This window comes from Manacus candei, unplaced genomic scaffold (assembly GCF_025592945.1).
Source record: "Manacus candei isolate 608988 ecotype Guabito, Panama unplaced genomic scaffold, ASM2559294v1 h1tg000046l, whole genome shotgun sequence".
In the NCBI taxonomy this organism is placed as follows: domain Eukaryota; kingdom Metazoa; phylum Chordata; class Aves; order Passeriformes; family Pipridae; genus Manacus; species Manacus candei.
The window spans coordinates 8,687,778-8,705,765 of NW_026138094.1; the positions used below are offsets into that span (position 1 = coordinate 8,687,778).

The following is a 17,988-nucleotide window of genomic DNA, read 5'->3' on the forward strand; positions in this document are numbered from 1 at the left end:
CAAAGTGCCTGCTTTGAAGTCAAAAGAAACAACTAGCCTGCAGAACAGCCTATGTCAGGCCTGTCACACTCTGCTGTGTCACTGCTGCTTAGCACTGCTATGCTCTGGGGGATGACACCTTCATGGCCAATTTGCTGCCTGCTTTGAAATGATCAGGTTTCTTGTTAAGCACAAGGATGCTGCTGGCTGCCCATCTAGGTGGGAGCAGAAGATGAGACTCACTGGTGAGCCTCAGCAACACAAAGACAGAACAGAGTCTGATAAAATGCCACCCCTATGAAGAGCAAGAGATTTTTACTGAAGAAAAGGTTTTATTAAGGGCCATTGTTATAATAATAACATACCATATTGCTCTGATGCTCCAGGTCTCTGGGAGCGTGATGATTTGAATAGAGTATCTGTCAAAACATCAGTTCTGGATCAGGGGTCTACAGACTGTGATAGAGCAGAGCCTGCCCCTCAGGATGCAAGGCTGGCTACTGCTTCTTCTGTCCCTTCACTTTCTGTTTCTCCTTATCCATGGCAGCTGCTCGTGCCTTCAGACGACTCCAGTACTTAGGCTCTTCCAGTCCCAGCGGGCTCAGCTGCCTAATGAAGGGAGAAAAAGGGTGGTTAAAACAAAAATGTCCCTGACATTCCCCCGGTGCTCAGACAACTCCCCCAGGGGTGCCCGGGGCCCATTACAAATTAAGCAGTTCGACTTCTTGTGTCCAAAAAACCTCAATGATTCCCTCACAAGAATCAACGCTGAAGTTTACTGCTCTTGACAGCAATGACCTCTGAATTACTTGTTGCCTGTAACCTCTGTAGACATAGGTCTCACTGCAGCTGTATTTGCACTGCTCTGGCTTCAGGTCTCAGTTCCCAGGGAGTAAAATAACTCTTCAGTACCCAGGGAGCAAGATATTCCTGGAGGTGGCGTCTCCCCAGTTTTTCTGGTATAAGGCAGACAAGAATCTCCAGCTTTATGAGAAGGAGGGACAGAACTGGTGGCTGGTAACATAGGAGTAATTTTTCTGCACTTAATTAGCCAGACAACACTACAGGATTCACCCTGGAGACAAGGAATTAGGGAAGGCTACCAGGTTGTGCTGTAAGATCATACCTGCACCCACCTGTTATGTTTCAAATTGGAGAATTAAGGCATAGTGAAAAGAAGATAAAAAACATTGACACGGATCTGGCTCCAGGTTTCCAAAGCAGTAATTCAAGGCGAAGGACCCAAAAAAGAGATGTCACAGTGCCATCTAGTGACGGCATCCGTGCAATGCATCAGCTAAACTGCGAACTCGGTCCGAGAGTGATGGTCTCAAATCGAAGAACCTCCAAGACAAACCTACTTAAACATCAAATAAACCCGGGAGTGGAGGGGAGAAGAGAGGTATAAACAGACCCCAGCTCTGCCTGGCTGTGGAATCAAAAGGAAAATGCAGACACTTGAGGATCATAATCCATAACAAGCTCGCACGATCTGTGTTGCAGAAAAGCACATTAGAACCAGCAAGCTCTCTCCACCTGGAAAGACAAGCCTGTGGCAGGCATCCTGACTTACATCTGAAGCTGTTGTAGGAAGGAGAGAAGGAGAAGAGGAAAGGTTCTGGGAGGCTGTCAGGAATCCAGCTTCCTGAACATTAACCTTACCCAGACACAAATCTGTCACAGCACACAGAACAACCCAGAGGATCCAGGGTGAGACCTTGCACAAACCTCAGAAACACCAGGGGTTTTACAATAATGCAGGTGCACTTACCTCTCAGGTAGAAGGAGAAACTTACCTATCACGTAAGAAAACGTTACATCTCTCAAACCATGGCAGGTTCTGCAAGGATTTGTGAGGCAAATCTGGTTCCTTTGGGAAAGCCTCCTTCAGTGGGTTGAAATCAAAAAAGAAGATGGTGCTGTGACTGGCTTTGCTCTGTGCCAATTCATTGTCCTGTTGCTGCTCATCTCCTAGACAGAAATGAGCACAGTGAGCTGCTGCATCAGAAGTCATCCAGTAAGAATTATCGAGGATCAGGGCACAGCTGAATGCACCCAGAGATCGTGTATCTATGACCACTCCAAGGTCATAGATACCCACCTCGAAGCAGCAAGCAGGAATTTACACTATCCACTGTGAACACTGGCTGCCAGGGGGATGCTACAGCATGAGAAGGTGGAGTACTGAAGCAGTAAACAGTCTGTGATGTGTCAGTGTTCATCAGGGACACTGTGCCATCCCAGGAGAAGATCAGGACCTGAAACAGCAAACTGACACTTAGAAATAGATGTAAAAGAAGTGAAAAACATTTCCTGGAAAGGACATGGAATGATATTCAGAACTTTACATCCACAACTATGATGCTGGTTTTTTTGCCTGCCCCATAGTCACATGGCAACAGCAGATCAAGAGTAGGTCGTGCAGGGAACTTGAACTGAATTGCTGCACGTTGGGATTGGAAAAGGGCAACAGGGCATATCAGAAACGAACTAGATCCAGCCTTCTGCATGGCTGCTATGGTGAGTGGCTTTTAGTCCTTGTCTCCGCCTTTCTGAGGCCACTTGAAAGGTCTGGCTGGACTTGTGTTTGTAACTTCCTCACCATAATGCCCCCTCATATTTGACCCTGATGCCTGAAGCTTCATGGCTGAACCCTCTCCTCTTTCAGTTGGACCTGTCCATGTGCAGAGGGCCTCAAGTGCCTCCCACCTCAGTGGTCAACTAGAGGGCACAGGTGCCAGGGAATACTGAGCAATGGAAGAGAAACCCTTTGACCATTGCCAGCTACATATAGACCTATAACTGGTGCAGGCAGTCTTCATGCTAAAAGTAGCTGGAGGCTGGGAAAGGATGTGAGGGCAGAACCATATCTGATTGCCCTGTTCTTTATCTTCTAGGTACCCAGTTACAGTCATTACTGGAAACAAGATCCTATGTCAACTGACATGTGTTCTCAGCCAGTTCTCAAGAGATCTGACAGTAATACTCACTGCACTAGGGAAGGCCAGGATGGGCACCACTGCACTGACAGTAAGATTTGGGTCTTCAGGCCTGTAAAAGAACAGGTTTATGTCACTGTTCCATGTACCTGGCAGATACTGAGAGGCTGTGATAAAGACAGTGGTAGTTTGTGGCACACTGGCTGGCATGAAGTTCCAGCCAAGTCCTCTCCCTATACAGACAAAGCCTGTCTCCTGCATAGGAACCCCTGAGGCCTATCCCTGTGCAAACCTGCCTAGGAACTACATTGGAGTTACAAATCTCCTGCCTGCCGTGGAGGCATGGATCCAGAGTCTTCAGGGCAGCAGCTTCCCTTCTCCTCAAACCAAGGGGATAAGTGAACACAAAAATGATAGAAAGATGGCAACAAATGTTTATTTTGACTTTTAGGGGGAAGTTACTCTGTTAAGGGCAAAAAAGAGAAGAAAAAATTCCCCTGGGTACCTGACAGAGACAGAAATAGTTCAACGCCAGCTCTGGAGCTGTGCTACAAGTACTTGTATTTTGGTGCACAGAAGAGCTGAGAAACACCTCTAATTCTGGCATAATCACTGAATTTTAGCACGAGCAAAACCACACTTGTTGATGACAGCAGCATGGCAGAGCCCTCTGGGTAAAAGCAGTAGAAAGTTCTCTACAGAAATCTGGGGCTCCCTGTTAGACCTGACCACTGTACCCAGGGCTTCTTTGGCTGGAGTGAGGTCTATCAGAGTCCACCTCACCTGTCTGCCAGGAGTGTGATGCTGGACTTCCCAGCCCGGGGTGCTTTCACCAAATAGTAAGAGCTGTCTGTACATAGCACGAGAAGCTGCACAATGGGACAGACAGGATCTGTACCAGGACAAGGTGTGTCATCACTGGCAGCTGCAGAACTCTGCAGAAAGTGGATACTACGGATGAAACGTTCCTCTAGAATGGCAGTTACAGACAGTGGGAATCCTGAGGAAGGAAAAGGAACTGGCAATTTATCCAAGGAAAGCTTAGCTTGGACTGTGGCCTGCTCAGAGGAAGCAGCCACCAGAACAAGCTTGATGGCAGAAGAAGATTCTTCTGCCAGGAGAAACCCTGCATCATGGTAGGATGACACTGGCACTGATGGCAGCCTGAACTGTGATGCCACAACAGTCTCAAAGATGACCTGAGAGTGCAGTGGCAAAGCAGTGACTGGCACTGTCTCCCAGCCTCAGGGCAAGACCATTTTCAGTCCTCCCTGCAGCAGTTCCAGCCCCTGCAGTGCCATGGATGGGAATGGCTCTGCAAGGGCAAGGGAAATCACACTGTGCTGGTGACTTCTGGCCAAGCATCTGATGGACTACTGAATCCAAACTATTTACAGATTTGCTTGTGAACTCACTACCAGCCACTTGTTCATACTAAGCCAGAGCCTCAGGCTCCTAGGGAAGGGAGTAATTTATCCACAGTGATCCCGATACACAGTCCCAAAGGGCAAGCTCACCTAGGTGTTTATCCCAAATAGTTATTGTTGCATCTTCACCTGCCAGTGCCAGGTACCTGGAGCAGGAACTGACAGCCGAGCATGCAATTGGAGCTGCACAAGGCCACACAACATCAGGTTTCAGATCAGAGTCTAAACAGAATGACATGAAGAGACACAACTGTAAGAAGGTGCAGAGCATTCTCTCTCATGGTACTAGCATCCATTTTCCCAATAAAACACGCACCATTCTGCAGTCTCCTCCCAGAGTGGCTTCACTAAAAAGACTGTCAGCCTGTGCAACACAGAGCCCCACAATCCCAATGCCAGTCTAACCCAGAAGATATGAGTCAGCTCTCCTCCCAATTCCTCATTTCCCTGAATCACAAAGACCTGGCAGAATGACAGCCACTGGCCACAGAACACTCCTACTCCCCACAGAGTGCTCTGCTAGAGAAAGCAAGACTTTCTTACCCACTTGCTCATTGAGTGGATGATTAAGTAAGTACAAGCAGAAATTGTGGTTTCCACCCCAGTGCACACCAATGCCAGCTGGAACATCTGGTACAGAGAAGAGGACAACAAAAAGAGGAGACTTGAGACAAAGAAAGGAACAATCCAAGACAAAAAACATCATTAAAAAGCTCTCATTAGAGCATTCATGTTTTCCCTGATGGAAAATCTGCTCATACAGAAACTAAACCAGATAACCTCTCCCTTTGTTTGTAATTTTTATCTTACCTACGTGCCTCCAGTTTTTGGGTGTTTTTTGGGGGTAGTAGAGTTGTGGGCTTTTTTTTAAACTATGGAGATAAGTTTTTTTTACTCCATGCTGGTAACTGACTAACAAGTCTTAAGGATGACAGTTTTACCCAGGCTTATGTCCTTGGAGATGGAATTTATAGAGTGAACCCAAGCCAGAACCACTGAGCTCTAAGTGGAGCTCAACATCATGCAAACAATGTACTTCATAGATTAACAGCTTTTTCCCATTTGGATTACCTGGTTGTACTTCCATATCAGGTCCCACCTGTAGGACCTGGCTAGGCAGAAGGAAATGAAAGGTAGCATGTCTGAAAAAAAGGAAGAAATATATGTAAAAGAAAGGCTTTTATAAGAGCACAGCACTGTGACAAGACCTGAAATGTCTGCAGCCCCCTGCCATGAAGCCTTGGGATGAAGGAGGCAAAGACAGAGGCTTCCATCTACACTTGCTGAGTGCCCTGTGTTGATGACTCATGGACTGAAATCCTGGTTGGTGCTCCCACTCACCTGGGGACCTCCTCCTTGATCACACCCTCAGCCTCCAGATACTCCCGGTACGTGCTACGGAATATTGTTTCCTGCAGCTCCCACTGGAAATCCTTGATCAGGTGATTGTACCCCAAGCCAAGCATGCTGCCATCATCCACTTCCTTCAAGGCATCCAGTGGGCTTTCAAAACTACTGCCTGGATTGAGAACACAAAGGGAAAAGGCACGACCCTGGAGGAGCAGACAGCATGGAGGCATTTTGACTATCCCTCCTTTGGGATGGCATTGTCTTGAAGCAGGACACTGCAACTGCTGTGGGAATTTCCATATCACTAGTCCATTTTCCAGTATTTGAAGGCAGGGACTAGGGCAAGACTTCTGAGGACCCTGCTCACCTTGCCTTTCTGTGGCATTCTCCCAGCATAAAGTCTGTTCCCTCCACATCCTCAGTATTTTCCTATAAATCCAGAGTGATGAACTAGGGGTGCTGTCAGGGTCCAGGAAGCAACCTCCTCCCTCTCCAATGACACTGAAGCCAAGGGTATATGACACCCGCTTTGAGACACACTGAAATATTTTGTGCTGACAAGGATGACACGTGAGATGGCCCAGTAGGAAACAACTCCCAGTACAGGATTACATGTGACTAGAAAGACAAGTCAGGAGGGGACCATGGAGCATGTTACTGAAACTTTCTGACCTGTTCTATATTTATAAGGGCCATGATTCTTTTGCCACCTAAAACAGGCTGCAGGTTGCACATAGAGAATGAGTTCTGACCTGTAATGGGTTTGGGTGGCTTCACTGTCAGCAGCAGCACTGGGAGATCCAGCTTTGGACCATCTTGGTTTGTAGACACTGGAAAGTCCTGCAACGGAAAAGTGTTGAAAACTGCATTGTGCACTACACTGATGAGTTTTCAGCTGTTCATGGGAATCAAAGGCTTCCTAAAGAATGTGTATGCAAAGGTTGGCTGGCACTGTTTAGGAGATACTGGGTTTAGGCTCATTCTTCAGGCCAAAACACAGAAGCGTCGCTCCTTTCTCAACAACAGGGGACAACATTACAAAGGATGTCCTGTACAGACTCCTGGTTTTGTGCCATCTCTGAATTATTCTTGTTGCAGCACAGGCCTGTGTGAGTCACAGCAGTGCTCAGAAAATACAGGGGGGAAAAAAGAAAGGAAAATAAGCAGGACTAAAGGTTGAGGGGTGCTAATGAAGACAAGAACCAGATTTTACTTCATAGAACCCAGGACTGGAAAAGGTGACTTATATGCTTAGCTGGAAATAGAAAATTGTAACAGGGGACCAGTACTGGCATGTGCCCACCATCACCACCCCACACACATTTAGACCTGGCTAAACAGAAAAGGTCTGCCTAAATAATCAACCATGTCTGAGAAGGAAGAGGCAGGAACTTGGGTAGTTTATATGGAATCAGCAAAGAGGGACTGCCTAGGTGTTTGCTTTTGGCTCAGCTAAGTTAAGGGGTATGTTTTGCCCTAAAGTCAGGGCTGAGAAGCAGCTCCCTCTTAAATGTCCAGGAAAGTCTTTGCCAAAGAAAGAGGAAACAGTTAGGAGGCAGGTATCACAGGGGGTTAGCTGGAGGTGCTGGTCACGACATGCCTGTGTGTTGAGAGGTGAAATCTAGCAGGGTGAAAGTGATAGAGGGGATGGTTATGCCCTGACTCAGCATTTAAAATTCCCCATAACAGCTCAGGATAGTCACTGAGGGCACTTACCATCTCTGCAGAACTGTCTTCATGCAGTTCCTGAGTTTCCTGCCCAAGAACCAGAGGTGACAGTGGTTAGGGCACACAGACAGAGACTCTGTCCTGCTCAGGTGGGTGAGGCCGTTACCCACCAGGCTCCTCATGTTAGGTAGTCTAAAACACAAACCCTGGCTCAGGGCCAGACTCCCCCAGGGAGGCATCCTGCCTGATTCCCACTCCACCTTCCCCCAGTAACATAAGAGAGAAGCCCTGTGGGAATACCCTTACACAGGGCCCTCTCAAATGGGGCAATACTGCTGGGAAATCAGCTGCCAGTTTCAGGGAGGGGCAGCAGGAACACTAACCCTGGGACCAAGGGAATCTCGTTGGAAAGCCTGTCTTGGGAGAGTAAACATGGCCCAATAACACAAAGGCCTTATGAAATGTGGGATGGGCAGCTGTAGTAGTTGTAGAGACACACACCATCCCCTTGGGCCAACAGACTTGTTCAGCCTGTATCTTGCTGTCACTGTCTGCAGCAGCAAGGCTTGGGGAAAGACCTGTGGGCAAAAGGCTGTAAGGAAAAATAGCACAGTGGGAGATGGAACTGTTTTGTACCGCAGATGTACGGCTTGGCCTCCTCTCACTGCAAGCCAGCCCTGCTGCAGCTTCTGAGTTCTCTTCCATCTCCCTCAGCCAGGAATCCTTAGGCAATTGGTAGATCTCCAGCCAAGCTTTTGTGCTGTCTGCATTGGGAAACCATGTTGAGCAATTAGAAATGAGGAGAAAAGGTCTTTCAAGCAAGCAGCCTCTGTTATCGTGTATTTTTTGAATATAAAATCTCTGAACTCCATGCAGTCCACCTCTCCTCCCACTGAAGGCCTGACATGCTTGACTGAGACTCACATCTCAGCCTCCAGCTCAAGTCCTTGAGGTCCCATACCCACCAAAGAAATTCCATGAAGCTACTCAGTCAAGAATTTGACCTGTAGTCTCTGAGTAGCAGAGTAGAAAGTAGAAAGTGAGAAGTGGTCTCACATTAGTTCTCTGTGGATGCTACATATCTCATACTCAGCATGTGTCCAGGCAGATTCCACCAAACATGGGTCCAGAAAACCTGCCTGCAGTGGATTCACTAAGACAACTGCCATGAAACAGAAGAATGTTGTAGCAAGGAGTTTCTTGTCAAGTTTTTAGAAATTCTCTATGCTGTCTGACTTTTGTCTACTGAGAAAATTCTTTGGTCTACCTATTCCCAGTGTAAAAGTGAGCCATGGCAAAACAGAGGAAAAACTGATCTTGGGACTCCTGGAGAGGAGGGGGAAATCTGCTTTCTGAGCCTTCTGGGAGCTGGGAACTGCACTGACTGGTTCCAGACAGCTCACTTTTAGGATCAGTCCTGGTCCCCATCAAGCCTTTTAGAGAGGACAGGGAGTGGTAGGAGCAGCTCTCTAAGCTGGAGGAGGGACTGGGAGGGTTATAACAGGATCCCTGTGTACCCAGAACATTTGCAGCATTTTAAAAGCATTGCTGCTGGCCCCTCTGCTGTGTGACAGAACACAGCAGTTGTCACCCAACACACCATGTGTCTGCACTTGCCTTGCAGCAGGACTCCTGCGTAATCACCGCCCGGGGACAGCACCACCTCCACACAAGTGCTTCTCTTGCTGATATCCCCCTGCCAAAGGAAAACAGGCTGGCATCAAAGCAGGATCATTGATTCAGGGAGCTCCATGGCCTTTACGCAGCTCTCAGCAGGCTGAAGGCCAGGCAGATTGTTGGAAGAATGGGAATAAATATTGGGCAGCACTCTTGGAGTGCTGCCGCCCGTGGCAGAAATTCCTGATGGCAATTAGTACTCCTCATGATTGATTACTTACCAGCCTGTGCCCAGGGTCTATGGAATTAACTCAGTACTTACCACTTCATTTAGGGCTTTAACGAGCAGGAAGCTTTCCTTATGAAAGCAGAAGAGCCAGACAAGCCCTGGAATAGAAATACAGAAGTAGCAGGAGGAGGAGGAGAAAAGTGAACAGATGGTAGCCATGGTTTTGGGAGATGGTTGTTACAACATGTGCAGGAGAGTGAACAGGACTACATTTTTTTCCTGGGCTCAAGGAACAATATCCCACTGTTTCCAGCACTAAACTTTTGCTGGCTTCCTTATGCCATCACCAGCAAACATTTGATTGTGCATGGAGATGGTTAAGCCAGTTTGAAAAGTATCTCCACCAGAACTAATAGGTTTCAGTTGAACCAACAAACTAATCTTTTTCCCACAGGGAAATCACAGGTGCAGAAACAGTCGTGGGCAGGAGGTCATACCAAGCAGTGGCTCTTTCTGTCCAGTCCAAGGTGTTCCTAAAATTTGCTGTGCTTCACCCTCAGCTCTGCACCTGCCTCTCCTGCTCCAGAGAGGACATCAAACCCACACCCTGTGCTAATCACAAGGCCCTAGGGCCACTCTGTCACCCTACAACCTGATAGGTATCTAACGCCCTCTTTGCAGGGCTTTCTAGGAAACCTGTCAGCCACCCTAATGTTCCTCCTGATTTAGCACTCTTCCATAATGCAGCTGCCTATTCAGCTCCAGAGCACAGTTATGCCTGGCTAGGACAAGGAAATCCATGTCACACTAACCCATATCATCCACAGCAAGCAGGACATGGCTCTCATTCCCCAAATCCGAGGCATGGAGGGCACAGATCTCTGTCTTGACTGCATCCCAAGCACAGATTTCCTTACAGTCACATGTGCTGAAGGCAGCCAGACCCACAGACACACCAACAAAGATGTATTTTCCAGACACTGCAAGGCAATTGGCTCTTCCAGTCACCTACCAAGAAAGGGAAAACATGAGTGTAGTACCTGACTGCCTTCCCAGAGGAAGATACATCAGCCATGCTAACGATATACTCACGGCCTTTCACCAACAGAAAATGATGATTTATTCCACAAGGGAAAAATTTTGACATGTGCTTTCATGAGAAGAGCAGGGGAGCATCAGAGAGCAGGCTCTCATCTCTGTCACAGAGATTGTTTTGTGTTGGGAATGAGAAAGTTTGTTCCCACCTTTCCCCTTCCCATAAACAGGAGGGGCTTTAAAGGCCAAGAGCTCAGGAGCACTCAGCCTTCTCACTGCTAACACAGAGCTGTGCTGAACCCCTCCAGGCAGCTGCAGCACACCAGTGTATCCTCCTGGATTCTCTACATAATGATGGAGAAGGCAGCACTGCCCTTCTGCTCACAGTGCTCCCATTGGAGTATTCATCACAGCACAGAGCTGAGCTTGCCCATTTATATGCTACTGGCTAATTACCTTCTCCTCAGCAGACAAGGGTGGAGCCAGCCTGGGAAGCACAAGGTGAATTTAGTGTTTAATATCGGCTTCTCTCTTTTCAGAGAGGTGTGATAGATGAGTGGGAAGCAGAACCTGCCAGACAAGCTTAGAAACTGCAGGCTTTTAAAGTGAACTAGTGAGATGGTGGCAGATCCTGAGGAAGGTCATGAACAGAAGAATGTAAAATCAACTGAAGGGATATTCTTTAGGAAAGCTGCTACAGTGGTTAATGCTGTCCCTGGTGTGGGGGGCTCTGTACCTGGAATTCAGCTGTAGGAGAGCATTTCGTGGGCTGGACTTTCTGGTTTTGTGCTTCTCGGAGCATCTCCCTTCTCTCAATGATTTCCATAGCACTCTCAAAGACCTGCATCACCACTTTGTTGATCATCCTGAAGGGCTGAGGCAACGCATCGCACTTCCGATCAGGATCCTGCAGGAAGAAATCTTCCTCATCATCCTTCGGCCAGTCCTTTTCAGATGGTGGGGGAATCTCCAGGGGATGCCTCCGGATATTCGCAGCCATGGCTCTGCCCTTCCAGGTGCAAAGCACACCACAGATGCAGGAATCACCCTGGGTGCAGAAGAATGAAGAGTCCTGCAATATCTACTTTATTGAGGTAATGGGGGAAAAGATGATTAATAATCTCTAAGGGGGAGCTCCTTTCAGTACTGGTAGCCAGAGCAACCCTGTTCTGTACAGCTCGTTTCTGCTCGTATCCCCTCTGTTACCCAGGGGTTTTGTCCTGCTCTGGGAATATCAGTCACACAGGAATCTGCAGGCTGCCTGTGGGGAAAAGGGAGCCTAAAAAACTTCGGCACGAGTTTGTATAAAAATGATGACAAAGCTTCAAAAATATTAGCTTGAATTAATAGACTTATTCGGCCTGGGAAAAAAAAAAAAACGACAATTAACTTGGAAGAGCAGGTGTTTCCACTGGAAGTTATAAACTTCATTTCCAAGCCACTGGATGCTTCATAAGTTTCACCCCCACCGCCGTCACCGCACACATCGGCCTGACCTCGGAGTGGGGCCAGAGGCCGAGGGTCCGGGCCGTGCTCCTCCAGCTTTCCCGGCGGGACTCACCGCAGGAGCCGCCGGCGGCTCCCGGGCGGGGGAAGCCTTTAGCGGTGACACCGTCGCGGCCCCGCTGTTGACGGTCGCCGTGGTAACGGCGCGTCGCTGCCGTGGCCCGGCCGGGAACGCGGCCCCGCAGCTCCCGCGTTCCCCCGGCGGGGCGGGGCCCGGGCGCAGCGGGGCGGAGCGGCCGCTGCCCCCGCACAGCTCCTGCGGTGCCGCCGGGCCATGGAGGGGTTCGTGGGCTTCACCAACCGCTGCCAGGGCCGCGACCAGCTCTTCCGGTGAGTGCGAGCACAGGCTGCCTCTCTCTGCCCCCCCCGGGTGGGGTGGGCCCCGGCCCCCCGCCCATCCCGCCCCTCGGCCCCGGCCCCGGCCACGCACACGCACACGCACACTCACACGCACACGCACCTGCCCTGGCACTGCGGGGGGACTCTCGGATCGGGCTTTAGGCTCGGACATTAAGCTTTACTCTGTCCAGTTCTGGGCTCCTCAGTACAAGAGACAAGGAGCTGCTGGAGGTGGTCCAGCGGAGGCCGCAAAGATGGTGAGGGGTCCGGAGCATCCCTGTTCTGAGGAGAGGCTGAGGGAGCTGGGCCTGGTTAGTCTGGAGAAGACTGAGAGAGGATCTCATTAATGTGTACAGATGTCTCAAAGGGGTGTCAGAGGATGGTGTCAGACTCTTTTCGGTGGTGCCCAGCGACAGAACAAGGAGCAAAGGCCATAAACCAAAGCACAAAAAGTTTCACCTCAACATGAGGAAGAACTTTTTTCGATTGAGGGTGGCAGAGCACTGGAACAGCTGCCCAGGGAGGTCATGGAGTCTCCCTCTCTGGAGGCATTCCAAACCCACGTGGACACGTTCCTCTGTCACCTTCTCTAAATGACCCTGCCTGGCAGGGGGGTTGGACTGGGTGATCTCCAGAGGTCCCTTCCAACCTTAAATCTGTGTTTCTGTGAAATAAACCCACCCTGCTGCTGCCATCCCATGATTGTCCATGTCTCACCTGTGTCCCCTTCTCCTCGTTTTTTCCCTTCCAGAGCCACTCAGTACACATGCATGTTGCTTAGCTATTTAATAAAGAATAAGGCCGATAAAAAGAAGCTGGTAATGAAACTCAAGCAGTTGGAATCTAGCATGAGCTCTGGCCGGAAAAGTAAGTACCTGCTGTCTAGAGGGATAAAACCTTCTTTACTTGCTCCTTCCAGCAAAACAGCTCCTGGCCTTGTGTTTTCTGTAGTTAACCACAAAACTCTTTTAGTGTATTTACAAAGTTGTCAACAGGCCTTATCCCTGCCATGGCTTGCCAGGCTGGGTACGGCCAAATAGACACTTCTTTTTTCCTCAGCCTCCTCTCCAACTGGGCAGTCAGAATTTTGCTGAAAGAATGAGAGTAAGAAAAGTTAACAGTCAGTTTGCTGCAGAGGTGGAGTTGTCATCTCTGTTCAAGGACAGACCAGAGTTACAAGGCAAGGCTGTCCAACTGCGTGCTCATTAGTCCTTCCAGCTGATGGGCTGAGACAACCCAGAGTTAAAGATCATCATCCCAATAAAATCAGCTCTGAAGGACCATCCTTCAATATGGCTTTTTATATATATAATTTTTTTTATGTCCTACTTCACATATTAATTTTCTCTAGCATTTATACTCTACTAAATCACCTACCCTCCATGCTTTCCTCACAGTCTGTTTGCATCACTCCATTCTGTGTCAGGGCTGCATCCACAATGGTTACGCTGTTGCTGTAGTTGTATCACTTGCTTTCAGGCTGATCTTACACCTACTTACCAGTTGCTCAATTCTGGAACAGCTGCAACGCATGAAGCAAATATTCTAATTTAATGTGTTGCCATGGGTTTGTTTATTATTCCAGTTTGCTCCAGAGTATGGCATTTTCTAGTGGAGAGGCCAGCTGGTTTATCAACAGAGCCATAATTCTCTTGCTTCTTCTAAACAAATCACTAATAGACATCAGGCCTAAACTCAGGGCTCTGGTAGTTCCACCAAGCTCAGATGCTGCCAACATCTGTCACTGTGACAGTGCAGCAGGGTGTAAAAAGTGTTTTGCATAATATTGCATTAACATTCACGGGGACATGCCACAGGTGAACTCAGGTATGCCATATATTGTAGCTTGAAATGGAATACACCGTTCCACACAGTTTGCAGGGAACTATGTGTCTCTGATAAATTCATGGGAGGGATTTGTGCTCAGCATGCGAATCACCAGCTTTCACAAATGCTTAGGAAAGCTGAAGCTCCTGGTTGCAATAGGATTAATGCAGCAACATCTCGTGTCCACAGAGTTAGGTGAAATCCAGTGAAATGTACAGCTGAGATTAGAGGCTCTGTTTGTGTCCCCTTATTTCTGATGGTGACTCCTGCAGACCCAAGGGTGACACTGGTCCAGAGGACACCCAGGCGCTGAGAACAGAGTGGCAGGAGGGGCTGCAAGTCTGGCTATTGACAAAATACGTGTGTAGGTCCTGGGCTCATGATGTTCACACAGAATTGAGATGTTTAGACCCCATTCCTCACTAATACCAGCAAGTACTTAAGCATACAAACACCCAAAGCCCTCTTAAGTTTTTTTAAAGCATAAGAGCAGGCCATGCTAACCTCTGTGGGGTTTCTTGCAGTGTTCAGACTGGGCAACATGGTGCACGCCTTGGTGGCAGCCAGGAAAACTGCAGAGCTGCCAGATGTGGTTCCTCGTTTCTGCCTCACAGCCTCCAACCTGACCCGTGCCCTGTACTTCGTGTGCGACGCCGTGCTCTGGGTGAGGAGCGTCGGGCTCCAGCCCGACATCGACAAGCCCAAGTGGAGCAATTGGGCCACCAAGTGCTACTACTACTCAGTCCTGCTGAATCTAGCCATGGACTGGTATGAGATCTCCCAAAGGCTGGAACAAGCCGCACAGGAAGAAAAGGCAAAGGAGAATTCCTGCTGGGACAAACACAACGGGGAGCTAAACTGTGTGAAATGTGGTGGTTCGCGCGGTTTTCTCCTCCTGCTCTTTCAGATCCTGAAAAGAAATCCTCCTTTGCTGCTGGACTTGGTGAAGAACCTCTGTGATCTCTCAGGCCCTTTGGATACACTGGGAATCTACAAGACCAACCCAGGAGTGATTGGCTTCTGCGGTGTCCTCTCCTCCCTGGTGGGGATCCTCACATTAGCAAGCCCACATCTGAAGCTTAAACAGTGACATGAAAGGAGCTGCATAGTATGAGGCTGCAGCTTTGATCCTCTGATAGATTTTTATCTTCATAAGGCACTTTCAAATGAACCTGTCTTACAATAACCTCAAGATTAATTCTGTCCTTTGAATAAGTGAATTCTACCCTTCTTCCTTCCCTGTGCCTTTGCAGATGAGTTTGGTGCCATTACACACCCCCTAATGGAGTGGAGATAGGAAAAGGCAGAGTAATATTTCACCAGCAGAAACAAGACTTGGAACATGGCTGCTAGATAAGGAAATATTCCTTTATTTTCATACAGGGTTGTGAAATAGCTGCATAGGCAACTGTCATAGGTACATGACTGATGACTAATCATGTTTACACTGGAAAGCTGCAATTCACTAATTCAAGATTTCTACAGTCAGATTGTCTGTACTGGGCTCAGGCAAGTTAGGAGCTGCTGTTAAAATGGCCTGAAGTCAAGGATGTTTTGATGGGTTTGGGTTGATGGATCCTGTTTCCTGCAGGCAGTGGTCTGGGTGCAGTGTGATGGTAACTGAAGAGTGGTATGATCTGACCTTTGATGATCTCTGTGGTGTGCACTGGTGGTGCTGGAGCTGTAGTCTAGTGAGTGCCAACTTGTGTCCCAAGAAATCAGCACTTTCTTCTTTTCCTTTGATACTGTGAGCCAAGGACCATTGGCCAGTGACTCTGACTCCTCCAGCAGGCCATGGCTGAGGGTTTTGGTGAAGGACAGTGTGTAGAGAAGCTCATTTGATTGTTGGTGATGCCATGATTTGTAGGGAACTGGGTTTCCAAAACTGTGAATCTGAAACCACTCATGAACACAAAACCTCCCATTACACAAGCACCTGAACTTCCAAACCACCGTGACTGCAAGTGCAACAATTTTCCATTAATTGTGTTGTGATAAGGAGCTTATTTTGCAGTTTTAATTTTACATGAAAAATTTCAGTATAATAAGGAGTTTGGAACCTGCAGTTAAGGAGAGAAGCCTGGCTCAGAGCTAGTTGAGTCAGACAGACTGCAAGGGTGTGTTTCTAATTGTGTAAGCTCCCAGAGGGAAGGGAATGGAGCTAGTCACGATAATATCTGGATCCCCTGTGAGAAAAGCTTCTTACTGAATTTGGGCATTTATGGTTTAGATTTTCCTATCTGGTCCTCCCTATCCTCCCTGTTCATGACCACAAGATTTCTTGTGTGTTCTCTTGCTGGCTGAATGGGTTTTACCATTTGAAAATGCCTCATATTTGCCCTGCAAGTGCATTATTGTTCATCACTGACCTCACTGGGAATGATGCCTGGCAGTACAATTAGGTTAAAAGAGAAATGCTGTGTCCAGCTGTCTAACATGGCATACAGTCTTTGCTGCTCCTGACTTTGCAGAGTACCAGTTTGGACACCATCTGAGAAAAAATGCACATTATATAGGAGATAAAATTAACATTTTTCTTCATCAGAGTGAGGCCTGTGTGTTCTACTTTCTGGTGTAAGAACTTCATGTTTAATCTATCAGGAGATGTGAACAGACACTCTTACCTGGACCAAAGTGTTCTCTTATTATTTCTGATGCTATCTGAAAACAGAAATTAAAAGATGCTGGTCTCTTTTATTAAAAGGCAAAGGTTATGGAATTAAGTAGGCAGGTAAGGCAGTGCCCCAGTTTACCTTAAGTCATTGTGGCTGGGCTTGGAATTGCTTCCAGTTTGAATATGAAGTGTTAGCCTGCCAGTGAAGTGTTTGAAAAGAAAGAGGTTGCTGGGCAGGATAATTAAGTGTTCTTGAAGACCAGATGTGGCCTGCAGCAGCTCTTCTTTTTAATATGGAAATGAATAGCATTAAAAGTAGAGCATACTGGCAGTTCAGACCATAATGGAGCATTGTGCATGGGATATATTGTATTCAAGGGCTTCCTCTCCTTTATAACAATGGATTTTTTTTGTTTCATTCTCTGTTTGCCTTTGATCTCCTGGCAATATGGAACTCATCCCTGCCTTGGTGAGATTTGATCATTGTCCCAGTGTGTAGGAACCCCTGGAAGGAAGGAAGAGCAGTCTTGATTATCTGACAGTGGAGGTTTGGCCACCTTTTGTCTACAAAATTCCATCTTCTTGCAAAAAAAAAGTGTTTTCAATCCCACCCAGGAGAGCTCTCAGATGCAAAATACTTCACAAAATACTTGTGTGTGAACTGCTTTCTCTTTCTCTCTTTTACTTTGCAGGGAAAGGGAAAGATGTTGATAGTGATGTAGCCCCTGTGCCCTGCAGAGAAGGGTGGGTTTTTCCCTGTGCAGGCAAACACTGTGCAAAGCCAGCCAGGCTTTGATGTTTCTCCTGTGGGTACTGGCATGGATTAGCAAGTACAGCCTTAATGTGGGAGATGGGGGGGTGAGCTTTCAGCCTGTCTGAGCCTTACCTGTCCCATTCTACATGATGCAGGCTGGAACATACAGGAGTAGCTCTGTTTACTGGATGTTAAGCACTAATATTTGCCTTCTGCTCCCCAGCTGGAGGCTGGTGATTTAAGGTACCTTAATGTAATGTGACTGAAGCCATAGAATCATGATCATATGGAGAAAATGCTTTTAGTGCCTTTTTTTGTATCTGTTTCTAATACAGCAGTTGAAATAAGGACAAGATGTTTGAACACAAGCAATAAACTGCAATGAGTGTTGAGACCATGTCTGTGTGTGTAACTTGGTGGTATAAAGATATGCTGAAGGAGGGAGGATTCCTCCCACCTCCGAATTTTGTGGTGATACTGTTCAAGAAACATTGTCTCTGGTTGGGTTCTAGAGCTTTCCTTCTGCAGTAGCCAAGTGGCAGCCAGATTCATCTGGCTAATTTACAATCCCTATTTCAGCTGCAAAAATATGATTACCAGATAAAACTGCATCTGTGGAATGCCCTGAAGCCAAGTGACATTTTGGGAATTGCCATCAGCTGCCCTTGAGTACCAGCAGTGAGGGTGAGGGTTGGAACTTGTGC

At 47.7% G+C, this 17,988-nt stretch overlaps 2 protein-coding genes across 5 annotated transcripts; one reads left to right on the plus strand and one right to left on the minus strand.

The window, feature by feature from the left end:
- Nucleotides 1–292: 292 nt before the first annotated feature.
- Nucleotides 293–11,883, minus strand: WDR93 (WD repeat domain 93). Of its 4 annotated transcripts, none has more exons than XM_051796954.1 (17): nt 11,741–11,883; nt 10,981–11,292; nt 10,022–10,217; nt 9,303–9,367; nt 8,981–9,059; nt 8,000–8,127; nt 7,412–7,450; nt 6,448–6,535; nt 5,687–5,864; nt 5,417–5,487; nt 4,889–4,975; nt 4,436–4,567; nt 3,702–3,918; nt 2,970–3,030; nt 2,081–2,237; nt 1,776–1,950; nt 293–588 (listed from the first exon to the last, which is right to left on the minus strand). In XM_051796954.1, exons 2-17 carry the CDS (start codon nt 11,242–11,244, stop codon nt 477–479), a joined length of 2,049 nt encoding a protein of 682 aa, XP_051652914.1. In that variant the 5' UTR covers nt 11,245–11,292; nt 11,741–11,883; the 3' UTR covers nt 293–476. The 4 variants fall into 4 exon arrangements, with proteins under 4 accessions (XP_051652914.1, XP_051652917.1, XP_051652915.1 ...); XM_051796957.1 differs by having other exon boundaries at nt 8,000–8,123; nt 8,977–9,059; XM_051796955.1 differs by having other exon boundaries at nt 8,000–8,123; nt 8,977–9,059; nt 11,635–11,881.
- A 78-nt stretch (nt 11,884–11,961) lies between these two features.
- On the plus strand, nt 11,962–17,681 carry PEX11A (peroxisomal biogenesis factor 11 alpha). Its single transcript, XM_051796976.1, has 3 exons — nt 11,962–12,080; nt 12,841–12,956; nt 14,441–17,681. The coding sequence occupies exons 1-3, from the start codon at nt 12,025–12,027 to the stop codon at nt 15,004–15,006; spliced, it is 738 nt and encodes a 245-aa protein (XP_051652936.1). The 5' UTR covers nt 11,962–12,024; the 3' UTR covers nt 15,007–17,681.
- Nucleotides 17,682–17,988: the final 307 nt, after the last annotated feature.

What these genes read in the sequence shown, in the direction of transcription:
- WDR93 (XM_051796954.1), bottom strand. Translation starts at nt 11,244, where the DNA reads ATGGCTGCGAATATCCGGAGGCATCCCCTGGAGATTCCCCCACCATCT. An exon ending in GCTTGCTGTGGATGATATGG is followed by an intron (nt 9,368 to 10,021) that starts GTTAGTGTGACA and finishes TTTCTATTCCAG; the next exon opens with GGCTTGTCTGGCTCTTCTGC. An exon ending in CGCAGGAGTCCTGCTGCAAG is followed by an intron (nt 8,128 to 8,980) that starts GCAAGTGCAGAC and finishes TTCCCAATGCAG; the next exon opens with ACAGCACAAAAGCTTGGCTG.
- PEX11A (XM_051796976.1), top strand. Translation starts at nt 12,025, where the DNA reads ATGGAGGGGTTCGTGGGCTTCACCAACCGCTGCCAGGGCCGCGACCAG. An exon ending in GGCCGCGACCAGCTCTTCCG is followed by an intron (nt 12,081 to 12,840) that starts GTGAGTGCGAGC and finishes TTTCCCTTCCAG; the next exon opens with AGCCACTCAGTACACATGCA. An exon ending in CATGAGCTCTGGCCGGAAAA is followed by an intron (nt 12,957 to 14,440) that starts GTAAGTACCTGC and finishes GGTTTCTTGCAG; the next exon opens with TGTTCAGACTGGGCAACATG.